Source organism: Bos mutus, chromosome 5 (assembly GCF_027580195.1).
Source record: "Bos mutus isolate GX-2022 chromosome 5, NWIPB_WYAK_1.1, whole genome shotgun sequence".
NCBI lineage: Eukaryota > Metazoa > Chordata > Mammalia > Artiodactyla > Bovidae > Bos > Bos mutus.
Window position 1 is genome coordinate 104161052 of NC_091621.1, and position 13669 is coordinate 104174720.

A 13669-nucleotide genomic window follows, 5' to 3' on the forward strand; every position below is an offset into this window, starting at 1 on the left:
GATCTAGCTCTCTATGTATGAAAACTGGTAGCACTCAAAAACAGAGCAAAAATTAAAGATGCAAACTGAAGAGTATACAGCATATAACATACCATGTAACACGTAGCCGGGAGGAGACAATGAGCTAGAAAGCGAAACAAAGAGCCCCTACCCACCACATCCACCGCCGGCAGTCACACCCTCTGCGTCAGCAGGGCAAAGGCTAATAGAGTTCTGCCAAAAGAACCCACTGGTCAGAGCACATACCCTCTTGCAACAACACAAGAGAAGACTCTACACATGGACATCACCAGATGGTCAATACAGAAATCAGATTATATTCTTTGCAGCCAAAGATGGAGAAGCTCTATACAGTTAGCAAAAACAAGACCAGGAGCTGACTCGGACTCCTGATCATGAACTCCTTATTGCCAAATTCAGACTTAAATTGAAGAAAGTAGGGAAAACCACTAGACCATTCAGGTATGACCTAAATCAAATCCCTTATGATTATACAATGGAAGTGACAAATTCAAGGGATTAGATCTGACAGAGAGCCTGAACAACTATGGATGGAGGTTCATGACATTGTACAGGACGCAATGATCAAGACCAGCTCCAAGAAAAAGAAATGCAAAAAGGCAAAATGGTTGTCTGAGAAGGCCTTACAAATAGCTCTGAAAAGAAGAGAAGCCAAAAGCAAAGGAGAAAAGGAAAGATATGCCCACTTGAACGCAGAGTTCCCGAGAACAGCAGGGAGAGACAAGAGAGCCTCCTCAGCGATCAGTGCAAAGAAACAGAGGAAAACAGCAGAACGGGAAAGACTAGAGAGCTCCTCAAGAAAATTAGACATACCAAGGGGACATTTACTGCAAAGATGGGCGCAATAAAGGACAGAAATGGTATGGGCCTAACAGAAGCAGAAGATATTAAGAGGTGGCAAGAATACACAGAACTGTACAAAAAAGATCTTCATGAGCCAGATAACCACGATGGTGTGATCACTCACCTAGAACCAGACATCCTGGAATGCAAAGTCAACTAAGCCTTAGGAAGCATCACTATGAACAAAGCTAGTAGTAGAGGTGATGGAATTTCAACTGAGCTATTTCAAATCCTAAAAGATGATGCTGTGAAAGTGCTGCACTCAATATGCCAGCAAATTTGGAAAACTCAGCAGTGGCCAGAGGACTGGAAAAGGTCAGTTTTCATTCCAACCCCAAAGAAAGGCAATGCCAAAGACTGTTCAAACTACCGCACAATGGCAGTCACCTCAGTTCAGTTCAGTTGACCAGTCGTGTCCGACTATTTGCAACCCCACGAATTGCAGCACCCCAGGCCTCCCTGTCCATCATCAACTCCCGGAGTTTACCCAAACTCATGTCCATTAAGTCAGTGATCTCATCCTCTGTCGTCCCCTTCTCCTCCCACCTTCAATCTTTCCCAGCATCAGGGTCTTCGCAAATGAGTCAGCTCTTTGCATCAGGTGGCCAAAGTATTGGAGCTTCAGTTTCAGCATCAGTCCTTCCAATGAATATTCAAGACTGATTTCCTTTAGGATGGACTGGTTAGATCCCCTTGCTGTCTAAGGGACTAACAGTCTTCTCCGACACCACAGTTCAAAAGCATCAATTCTTTGGCGCTCAGCTTTCTTCACAGTCCAACTCTCACATCCATACATGACTACTGGAAAAACCATAGCTTTAACTAGATGGACCTTTGTTGGCAAAGTAATGTCTCTGATTTTTAATATGCTAGCTAGGTTGGCCATAAGCTTTCTTCCAAGGAGCAAGCGTCTTCTAATTTCATGGCTGCAGTCACCATCTGCAGTTATTTTGGAGCTCAAAAAATAAAAGTCTGTCACTGTTTCCCCATCTATTTCCCATGAAGTGATGGGACCAGATGCCATGATCTTAGATTTCTGAATGTTGCGTTTTAAATCAACTTTTTCACTCTCCACTTTCACTTTCTTCAAGAGGCTTTTTAGATGCTCTTCACTTTCTGCCATCTCCCAGCAATCTTGATTCCAGCTTGTGCTTCTTCCAGCACAGCGTTTCTCACGATGTACTCTGCACAGAAGTTAAATAAGCAGGGGGGGCAATATACAGCCTTGACGTACTCCTTTTCCTATTTGGAACCAGTCTGTTGTTCCATGTCCAGTTCTAACTGTTGCTTCCTGACCTGCATATAGGTGTCTCAAGAGGCAGGTCAGGTGGTCTGATATTCCCATCTCTTCAAGAATTTTCCAAAGTTTGCTGTGATCCACCCAGTCAAAGGCTTTGGCATAATCAATAAAGCAGATGTTTTTCTGGAACTCTCTTGCTTTTCTGATGATACAACGGGTGTTGGCAATTTGATCTCTGGTTCCTCTGCCTTTCTTAAATCCAGCTTGAACATCTGGAAGTTTACAGTTCACGTACTGTTGGAGCCTGGCTTGGAGAATTTTGAACATTACATTAGCATGTGCTGCTGCTGCTGCTGCTATTGTGAGATGAGTGCAATTGTGCGGTAGTATGAGCATTCTTTGGCATTGCCTTTCTTTGGGACTGGAATGAAAACTGACCTTTTCCAGTCCTGTGGCCACGGCTGAGTTTTCCAAATTTGCTGACATATTGAGTGCAACACTTTCACAGCATCATCTCTTAGGATCTGAAATAGCTCAACTGGAATTCCATTACCTCCAATAGCTTTGTTCGTAGTGATGCTTCCTAAAGCCCACTTGACTTCACATTCCAGGATGTCTGGCTCTAGGTGAGAGTGATCACACCATCGTGATGATCTGGGTCGTGAAGATTTTTTTTGTACAGTTCTTCTGTGTATTCTTGCCACCTCTTAATATCTTCTGCTTCTGTTAGGCCCATACCATTTCTGTCCTTTATTGTGCCCATCTTTGCAGTAAATGTTCCCTTGGTATCTCTAATTTTCTTGAAGAGATCTCTGGTCTTTCCCATTCTACTGTTTTCCTCTGTTTCTTTGCCTTGATCACTGACGAAGGCTTTCTTCTCTCTCCTTGCTATTCTTTGAAACTCTGCATTCAAATGGGTATATTTTTCCTTTTCTCCTTTGCCTTTCGCTTCTCTATGCCTTACTAAAGCCTTTTCCCCCTGAAACCCACTGAGTCCCAAAAAGTATCAGTATTTGATACCAATACATTTCAAGGGGGTGGGGAAGATGCTCCCAAACTGAAATGGTTTACAAAACCATTTCAGTCACTCTGCACAACCACCCATGTTACCCAGAGGTCCTGAAGAGCCATGATAAACCACCTCTGCCGCCCCACCCTGAGGAAGGAGACCTCAGCCCCACACCAGCAGCATGACATTACTGCGAAGCGAAACTCCAAAAGCGCCCTCCCACTGCACTCTTCAGTGGACAAGGAGCTGAACTCTCCAGAGCCACGTTACTGCCCCCACCCTTCCAGGACTACTTTCCTTTTTTCCCAGATTTGGTTCCAAGCACTTCATGAGTGTCAGTCACCTCAGCTCATCTCAGGCTCTGGAAACAGAGAGCACTGTGTGGCATGGAGGAACACGTGAATCAAAACCCAACTCACTCTGAGTGTACTAAGAACATGAGATGCCCAGTTCCCTCTTCTTTTCTTGGAGGAAATTTGACAATTCAGAAACATTGTTTTACCAGTGATAATTCTCAACTAGGAAGCAGAAAAGACCAGTGATATTTCCACAAAGCCCTTCCATCATGCTGGCTGAGATTCAGCTCAAGTAAGTTCTTCTGGGCATGGCAGGGAGAAGAATAATTTGACACACAGAAAACTGAGATATAATGGACAGTGAATTACACAGATGGCTAGTGTTTCATGAGTATGTCAAATCCAGGCAACCAATACCCCCATCTGGATAAAGCAGGTTTCCCTCACTTCAGAAAATTCCCTCATGCTCCTTCCCAGTCAGCCCCCAGCCTCCTGTGACAACCACTGTTCATGCCTTCATTACCAGTCAGCTACACAGAGAAGGTCAGCTTCGCAGGACTTCACAGAGCCATGGAGCATGCACTCTTTGTCTGGCTTCTTTCATTCGGTGCCTTCTGAGCTCCGTCCGCACTGCTGTGTATTCTGGTGATTCAGTTACCAGACAGTTTAGTCATCCGCCCACTGACGGACACTGCAGTAGGTTCTAGTACTTGGCTATTATCAACAAAGCTGATACAAGCACTCTTTCACAAGTCATGTGGACATATATTCTAAGATAAATACCTAGGGTTATGGGCAGGAGTATGTTTCAGATCACATCAGATCAGTCGCTCAGTCGTGTCCGACTCTTTGCGACCCCATGAATCACAGCACGCCAGGCCTCCCTGTCCATCACCAACTCCCGGAGTTCACTGAGACTCACGTCCATCGAGTCAGTGATGCCATCCAGCCATCTCATCCTCTGTCGTCCCCTTCTCCTCCTGCCCCCAATCCCTCCCAGCATCAGAGTCTTTTCCAATGAGTCAGCTCTTCGCATGAGGTGGCCAAAGTACTAGAGTTTCAGCTTTAGCATCATTCCTCCCAAAGAAATCCCAGGGCTGATCTCCTTCAGAATGGACTGGTTGGAGTATGTTTAACTTTATAAAAAACTGCCAAAGCGTTTCCCAAAGCGGTTGCACCATCCACGCTCCCACCAGCAATGGACAAGACCCCCAGCTGCTCCACAGCCTCACCAAAAGATGTCAGTCGTTTCAATCCCAGCAAATCTAATGAGTTTGCAAAGGTATCTCATTATGGTTTTACTAGTTTATAACAGCTTTACTGAGATATAATTAAACAAAGCATACAATTCATTCACTTAAACTACATAATTTTATCAATTTTGGTATATTACATTAACTTAATTGTGGTAAAATACGTATGTATTAAGGGCTTCCCAGGTGGCGCTAGTGGTAAAGAACCTGCCTGCCAAAGCAGGAGACCCAAGAGATGCGGGTTTGATCCCTGGATAGGGGAGATCCCCTGGAGGAAGTAATGGCAATCCACTTGCCTGGAGAAGTCCATGGACAGAGGAGCCTGGCGGGCTACAGTCCATAGAGTCACAAAGAGTCGTACACGGCTGAAGCAACTTGGCGACAGTAGCAAGTATATATTAGGTTGGAACAAAAGTAACAGCAGTTTCAGACTGTGAACTGTTGTCATTATAAGTAGGCGCAAACATCTTTATTAATCAAAACAGGAACCATTACAATCAACACATTTTTACCAATGAGAAATAAGTTTGTTTATTCTTGTAGCATAAAAATCTGTACTTCAGGATTCCACAGACTCTTGGAAAGCATTTTCTGCCTCCTGTGGTTGTGTTTTCCTTGCAGAAAGTTGTCAAGATGCTTGGAGAAGTGGTAGTCAAGCAGCAAAAGGTCAGGTGACCATGGCGGATGAGGCAAAACTTGACAGCCCAGGTCACTCAGCTTCTGCAGCACTGGTTGTGCGATGTGCAGTCAGGCACTGTCGTGGGAAGAACTGGGCTCCTGCTGCTGACCGATGCCAAAGCAGGCGCTGAGTTGCCAGTGCATCTCATCAGTTTACTAAGCGTACTTCTCAGATGTAACGGTTTCACTGGGATTCAGAAAGCTGCAGTGGATCAGACAGGCAGCAGACCACCAGTGACCGTGACCTTTTCTGGTGCAAGTTTGGCTTTGGGAAGTGCTCTGGAGCTTCTTTTTGGTTCAACCACTGAGCTGGTTGTTACCAGCCATCATATAAAATCCACCTGTCATCGCACATCACAACCTGATTGAGAAATGGTTTGTTGCCACTGCATAGAGTAAACAACACTTCAAAACGACAATTTTTTGATTTTTGGGTCAGCTCCTGAGGCACCCACTTAGTGAGCTTTTTTCACTTTTCCAATTTGCTTCAAATGCCCAATGACCACAGAATGGTCCAGGCTGAGTTCTTTGGCAACCTGCTGAGTAGTTGTAAGAGGATCCGCTTCAGCGACTGCTCTCAGTTGGTCGCTGTCACCTCCCAATGGCCTGCCACTACATTCGGCATCTTCAAGGCTCTCATCTCCTTTGCAGACTTCCTGAACTACCACCACTGCACTGGACGTTTGGTAGCAGTTACTGGGCCAAATGTGTTGTTGATGTTACCAATTGTCTTCACTGCTTTACGAAGCATTTTGAACTCGAATTAAAAAAAAACCACTTGAATTTGCTTTTTGTCTAACATCATTTCCAGTCTAAAATAAACAGCAAGTAATGTCATTAGCAAAAAAAATAAAGTGAGAAATGTGCATTAAAATGATGTATAACACAACCAATTTAAGAATGTATTCCAATATCAAATGGCAAAGTTCAACAATGCCAAACCAAATTATTTTTCCACCAACCAATAATATACAATTTTACATTCTGACCATTTTTCAGTATAGAATTGTGGCTTTAATTATATTCATAATGTTGTACAAACCTCACCACTAATTCCAAAAATTTAGTATTCCAAACAAATTTGGTAACTATTAAACAATAACTCTTCCCTCCCCGCCAACCCGGGTAACCTCTAATCTCCTTTCTGTCTATGAATTTGCCTATTCTTAGCTCTTCATAGAAGTGGAGTCATACAATATCGGTCATTTTATGTCTGGCTTCTTCCACTTAGCCTGTTTTCAAGGTTCACCCCCATTACAGCATGTGCCAGTACTTCATTTCTTCTTATGGCTACACAGTTTCCACTGGATGTACACATGACACTTTAGCCATTCACCTGTTGATGGACACTTGAGTTGTTTCCATCTTCTGGCTATTATGAATAATGCCTCAGTGAAAACTGGCATACAAGTATCTGTCTAAGTTTTTGCTTTTAATCCTCCAAGGTACATACAGACCTAGGAGTGGAACTGCTTGATGGTATTCTATGTTTAGCTTTTTGAGGTACCATAAAATTATTTTTTACATAATAGCTGAACCATTTCACATTCTCACCAGCAATGTACAAGGGTTCCAAATTTTCCACATTCTTACCAACAATTTTTTTCCTTTTTTTTTTTAGTAACAGCCATCCTAAAGAGCATAGAGTGGAGTTTTTGTTTTAATTTGCATTTTCTCAATGATTAATGATGTTGAGTACTTTACCATGTGCGTGTTGGCCATTTATATATCTTCCTTTCTAAACCAGATTTTTTTCCGCCCAATTTTTTACCAGACTGTCTTTTGTTACTGAGTTTCAGGAGCACTTTATATATTTTAAGGCAAATTCTTTGTCAGGTATATGTGTTATAAATATTTTCAATCTATGACTTGCCTTTTCCATTTTCTTATTGGTATCTCTTGATAGGCAGAAGTTTTTTTAATTTTGATAGTCTAATTTGATAATCAATTTTTCTTGAAAGGTCAATGTTATCTGTGTCCTGGATAAGACATAGCTGCCTACACACAAGATTACAGATATTCTCCCATCTTCTAAACATTTGATAATTTTAAATTTTATGTTTAGGTCTGCAATCCATGTGGAAATATTCTTGTGAATGCTAAAAGGTATGGGTCAAAGTTCATTTTATTTCATTTAGATATCAAGTTGTCCTACCATCATTTTTTGAATGAAATTGTTTTTAGACTGATTTTGGTTTGGAGCTTGCACATAGTTTGCAAACAGTCTTAACATTCCTTATACGACATTCAGCATTCAATAAAGAGAAGACCAGATGACTACACACAAGAAGACAGAAACTGACAACAGATACTTATCAGGCATGTTCTCTAAAATAAGTATAATTAACATGCTTAGGAAAGTAAATGACTATGAATTTCAACAGAGTAATCCATTTAAAAAATCAAATAGAAATTCTACAAAACTCAAAACTACCTGAAACTAAGAATACAATAGACAGCACATGGGACACAGCAGAACCCAGAAGAGAGAACAGGAAGGCAGGAGGAAATTTTCAAACCAAAGCTCCGAGAGAATTGGAAAGACAGAAGAGAGGCTTTGAGATATACACAACACAGTGAAAGGTTTAATATATGTGTAATTAAATTCCTTGAAGGAAAGGAAAGAATGAGAGAGAAGCAACAGCTGAAAAAATACTGGCTGACAATTTCCTAAACTGTTCAAAGATACCAAATTCAAGAAGCATTATCCAAAGAGGGTAATTACAAAAAAGCCAACTATTTCTGTCTTCATGGGCCTTCATTCTGGAAGAAGACAGAGCATAAATAAGAAACCTCTATTAGTAATTCCATAGTATGCAGAATCTAGTAAGTGCTTTTTTAAAAAAAAAAAAAAGAAAATAGGGTTTATAAGGTAAAGGGGCTCCAAAGCATGGAGGGGAGGGAAGCGTCTGCCCTATTACACGGTATACACAAAGCCTGGAAGGAAGAAATCGGGAAAATACTTCTGACTAAACACACATTAACAAGAAGAAAGAACCCATACTGACAGAAGATTAAAACAATTTACCAGTTCAAGTATGGAACAAAAAGACTACACGTGCGCCATGAGTAACTGTGCAGCGTGTGCTCAGTCGCGTCCTACTCTCGGCGACCCCGTGGACAGCAGCCCACCAGGCTCCTCTGTCCATGGGAATCTTCCAGGCAAGAATACTGGAGTGGGTGGCCAGTGCCTTCTCCAGGGGATCTTTCCCAGCCAGGGATGGAACCCAAGTCTCTTGCACCTCCTGCACTGGCAGGCAGATCTTTACCGCTGAGCTACCTGAGAAGCCACATAAATAATGACTTATACAAACAGCAGTAATTCCACAAGACTTTGTTAAGAACCTACAATTATCAGACTGTATGCTAGATGCTAGGGACCCAAGCAATGTGATCAACTCACTTTACTCAACAAGCTTATCAGATGGAAGAGCAATAATGTATCATTTTAAGCATGAGAAGATTTATGGAAAGCAGGACCCGAACAGTACACTAGCTCATGAATACTCAAGAATCCTACAGAAAAAAACACAGTAGCATTACTCAACAGAACTTGCCGTGATGATGGGAATAATCTGTATCTGCATGGCCCGAGAAGGTACCATTAGCCACGTGTGGTTACCAGTACTGAGAATGTGGCTGGGACAAGTAAGGAATGGAATGATTAATTTTACTTATTGCTGATTAATTTAAATAGCCACATGTGAGCAGCTTCATGGACAGTGGAAGTAAAGAGTATCACTTGGCTCTACACTTGAATACAGGGGAGCTTCCTGGTGGCTCGGACAGCAAAAAACCCACCTGCAACGAAGGAGACCTGGGTTCAATCTCTGGTTTGGGAAGATTTCCTGGAGAAGAGAATAGCAACCCACTCCAGCATTCTTGCCTGGAGAATCCCCACGGACGGAGGAGCCTGGCAGGGCTACAGTCCATGGGGTCGCAAACAGTCGGACACAACTGAACCACTAAGCACACTGCTACATAACAAATGAGCCCCAAACTGAGCAGTCTAAAGCCATCCCATTCATGGTCTCACACAGGTCAGATTCCCTTAGCACTTGTACAAACAGCTGCGGGCTTGACTGGGACTAAGGATCTGCTTCCAGGATGCTCCTCACATGGCTGCTGGCAGGAGACCTCAGTTCCTCACCGCAGAGACCTGTCTAGGTGGACCCCTGAGTGTCCTTATAACATGGCAGATGGCTTTCTTGGAGCAAGCGATCCAAGAGAGAAAGCAACGAGGAAGCTTCAGGGCCTTCTGTGCTCGGAAGTCACACCCTGTCACTTCCCCCACATCTAGTATTTAAAAGCAAGTCACTAAATGCAGCCCACGCTTAAGGGGAGAGGTCAAATTCTCTCTTACTTTCCTCAGTGTGATTCCTGTGTCTTGCGTTTTTCAGTTTGCTACTGTGGTGCCTCATTCTGCTTCACTTTACGTCCCATCCAGCCTCTGACACCTCCGCCCATCCTCCCTCTGGGTCCATCAGCACAGGATGGATCTTCTCAGAGCAGCTGGCTTCTGGAAACCCTGAGACCCTTCTGAGAGGCAACTAGTGATGTGCTCTGACACGCTGAGAAGCAGAGGCAGAACCAGAAGCCTGTCCTCACAAACCCTCATCAGGGGCTCTCTGCACCACCACATACTATCTGCCTCCCGACTCCAAGACCTACACATCAGGTCACCTCTCCCGGCCTTCAACTCTTCCTGAACTAGGACAGAGTTCCTGCCTGCCCCAGGAAAAACTCAAATATGGGATGCACCTTCACCTCTTCTCATTCTTCCCCAGCAATCCAACTGGTCCCTGAGTCTTGTCCATTCAATCTGGTAAAGATGTTTCAGTATCTGTCCTAGCCATCCCCCATAGACAACACCCTAAATCCCAGCAGTTTTCTCTTTCACTTGGGCCTCTCCATCAAGCCGTCTGCCTCTAGCCTCACCCTAACGTCTCTCTCACAACGGCAGCCAGAGATCTAATACACAGACTTGCCAGGCCACAGCCTTGAAAGAGACTTCCACTGTTGTCTTTGATCGGTTGCTAAGTTACGTCTCCTCAGGACCCCATGGAATGCAGCAGGCCAGGTTCCCCTCTTTGCAGTTTGCTCAAATTCATATCCAGTGAGTCAATGACACTATCTATCTCATCACCTGCTGCCCCTTTCTCCTCCTGCCTTCGATCTTTCCCAGCACCAGGGTCTTTTCCAATGAGTCGGCTCTTCACATCAGCTCTTCACAAAGTACTGGAGCTTCAGCATCAATCCTTCCAATGAATATTCAGGACCGATTTCCTTTAGGATTGACTGGTTTGATCTCCTAGCATGGTTCCCCATAAACTCCCCTCACAAGAAGCAGAGTCAGGAAAGCCCTTGTAAACTGCCTCAGGGCCTTGGATTTTATCCTTCAGCTTATAAAAAGGAACTTGATATTTGACTATGTCCTCTCTACCAGATGCCTTATCTATGTTATTTCATTTAAACTCAAAGATCATGCAAAATCAGCACACTGTTCCTCTGCACATACTGTTCTTTCTAATTAGCCCTCTCATCAGTAAGTCTAGAAGCCATAGTAACCTAAGGCCTTTCCCGGACCACAAATCTCTCCACCAGATCCACAGTTCCCCCAGCTCCACCATCTCTTCTTGGCTAGACCCTCTTACAATTTGTTTACACGGCAATTACCCTAACCTGCTTGAAAAAAGGGATATCACATTCATCTTTGCACCTTCGGCCCTAGCAAAGAACCTGCTTCAGAGCAGGTCCTCAGTGAAAGTTGATGATTGGTTGACTAAAAGGAGAGTCCATCATGGTATAGATATCCTAAGCATTAAAGCAATCAACAAATCTCTCTGAGGTATCACATCAATTAACTTATTTCCCCAAAAGCCAAAGGAGCAGTGCCCAGGGTTCTTAACACTCTTTGAATTGCTCAACACTTACTGTGATTTGAGGCAGAAGTGCTCAGACCAAGTGAACCTCTAAAAACATCTGGACTTCTCCCACACTCCCTCTACTCTTTGCACATACTTCTGCGATTCCAGAACAGGGCTTCCCAACAAAACACCTACGGAGAACCATCCATAAATGTGTTAAGGGATAGTATCAGCTAACTTGATTTAATACTATGTGTCAGATAGTGCCAAGGCCTTAATATGCATGAGTTCACTTAATCTTGACAACCTCACCAGCAAAGTACTGTCCAACCTCAGTCCTATTAAATAGACACACAAACTGCGGCCCAGAGAAGACCAGAACAAAATTAAACAGGCACTGACTGGAGATATCAGGTACTTTGTATTTTGACGTGCTTTATTTCATTTATTTCTCTGTACAATTTAGCAATGAAGTCGTGTATTACATTTCCATTTTTAGGCAGGAAATCTTAAGGCTTGGAGAAATGGCACCATAACGCATCGCTTGTAGGGCTAGGAGCCAAATCCAGATCTTCAGACTCCTGGGCACCTTTTACAACGGAGATCTGGCCCTTCTGTGGCTGAGTCGGGACTGAAGTGGCCACTGTGCAAAGCGGGGCCACCACTGGGGACGCAGAGCCTGGGCTCACAGGACGAACGGAGTGACGCCGCCTCCCACCTGGCACATCTGCAACGTCTGTCTCCCCCAGCTGCACGTTCCGCTGCTTCTGGGGGCCTGCCAGTCTGTTCCAGCCAGGCCAAGGAGACCATCTTGCACGTTATCCGGGCGCCATCACAGCGGCTCAACTAACCCAACAGGCAGGAGGCGGCGAAGGGCTCGCTTGGATCGGTCCCCCTCCCTGCGCCCGGCCTCACGCCCGTACTGACGAGAGGGGAGCAGGTGTCACCCCCGCCCCCCAGCCCGGGGCCCGCTGGTGAGGCGCCGAGCCGCCACCCCGCCGCCGCCCCGGGAGGAGGGGGCGCCCCCGCCCCGCTCCCGCAAGCCCCGCCGGGCCGCCCCCGACTCCCGCGCCTTACCGATTCCGCTGCTCTTTGAAGAGCGCCGTCAGCGCGCGGAGAGCCTCCAGGTCCTGGATGGGTGCGGGCATCATGACGCCCGACAGCCTGCCGGGCGGCGGCCTGGGCGCCGCCATCTTGCCGCTCGCAGCTCGGGCCGAGCGGCCGACGACGAGGAGCCGGAGAAGGAGGGGCAGGAGGGCCGGCGGGAGGGAGCGCGGGCTGCTGCCTCCGCACGCCGCCGCCGCCGCCTCGGCGCCGCTGCAGCCCGCGGGCCCGGCCGGGAAAGCGCGAGACCAAGCGCCCAAGCCTCGCCTCAGGCCGGAGGACGCGACGGCGCGGCGAGGGGAGGGGGCGCGGGCGGAAGTCCCGCCTGCGGGGAGGGGGGCGCCGGCCGGAAGTTCGCCCTGTGGGGAGGGGGCGCGGGCGGAAGTTGTGTTTGCGGGGGTGGGGACGTCAGGAGGGCGGAGGGCCCCCAAGGAGAAGTCGGAGGGGTGGCCCCGGAATGGGGACACCCTGAGCGGGGCAATGGGGACGGAGAGGGTCTCCATGGGAACGGGTGTGGGGGACGAGGGTACCCTGAGGGGGAGATGCTGGCAGACGGGGGTCTCCGCAGGAGGGGATGTGAGGAAGGCTGGGGAGTCCTGCAGAGGCTCCCCTGGAGGAGAGAAGGCTGAAGACCTCGATCCTGCGGTCGGGAGGGTTGATCAGGGCTCACACCGACCCCCTGGGAGCTGGAGCAGTCTGTGTCCATCTTGCAAGTCTCAGTCCCTGGAAGCTCAGTTCCCAGTTCTTCAGTCAGTCAGTTCAGTCGCTTAGTCGTGTCCAACTCTTTGCGACCCCATGGACTGCAGCATGCCAGTCTTCTCTGTCCATCGCCAACTCCCAGAGTTTACTCAAACTCATGTCCATAGAGTCAGTGATGCCATCCAACCATCTCATCCTCTGTCGTCCCCTTCTCCTCCTGCCTTCAATCTTTCCCAGCATCAGGGTCTTTTCCAATGAGTCAGCTCTTTGTATCAGGTGGCCAAAGTATTGGAGCTTCAGCCTCAGCATCAGTCCTTCCGATGAATATTCAGGACTGATTTCCTTTAGGATGGACTGGTTGGATCTCCTTGCAGTCCAAGGGACTCTAAAGAGTCTTCAACAGTGCAGTTCAAAAGCATCAATTCTTCCCCACTCAGCTTTCTTTATTAACGGTCTTAGTGATCACTTACAGGTGGTGGCTCAGATGGTAAAGAATCTGCCTGCGATGCAGGAGACCGGGTTCGATGCCTGTGTTGGGAAAATCCCTGGAGAAGGGAATGGCTACCCACTCCCATATTCCTGCTTGGAGAATTCTGTGGACAGAGGAGCCAAGTGGGTTACAGCCCATGGGAGCACAAAGAGTCCAACATAACTGAGCA

The 13669-nt window shown here is 46.3% G+C and overlaps 1 protein-coding gene across 1 annotated transcript in view; it reads right to left on the bottom strand.

Moving 5' to 3' along the window:
* The window catches only part of ATXN10 (ataxin 10), a 138144-nt gene extending 125515 nt beyond the window's left edge, over positions 1-12629 (bottom strand). Inside the window, exon 1 of the mRNA XM_070371444.1 lies at positions 12285-12629. Within this exon, the coding sequence (XP_070227545.1) occupies positions 12285-12400 (116 nt within the window). The 5' untranslated portion in view covers positions 12401-12629. The remainder of the gene's footprint in view (positions 1-12284) is intronic.
* Positions 12630-13669: the final 1040 nt, after the last annotated feature.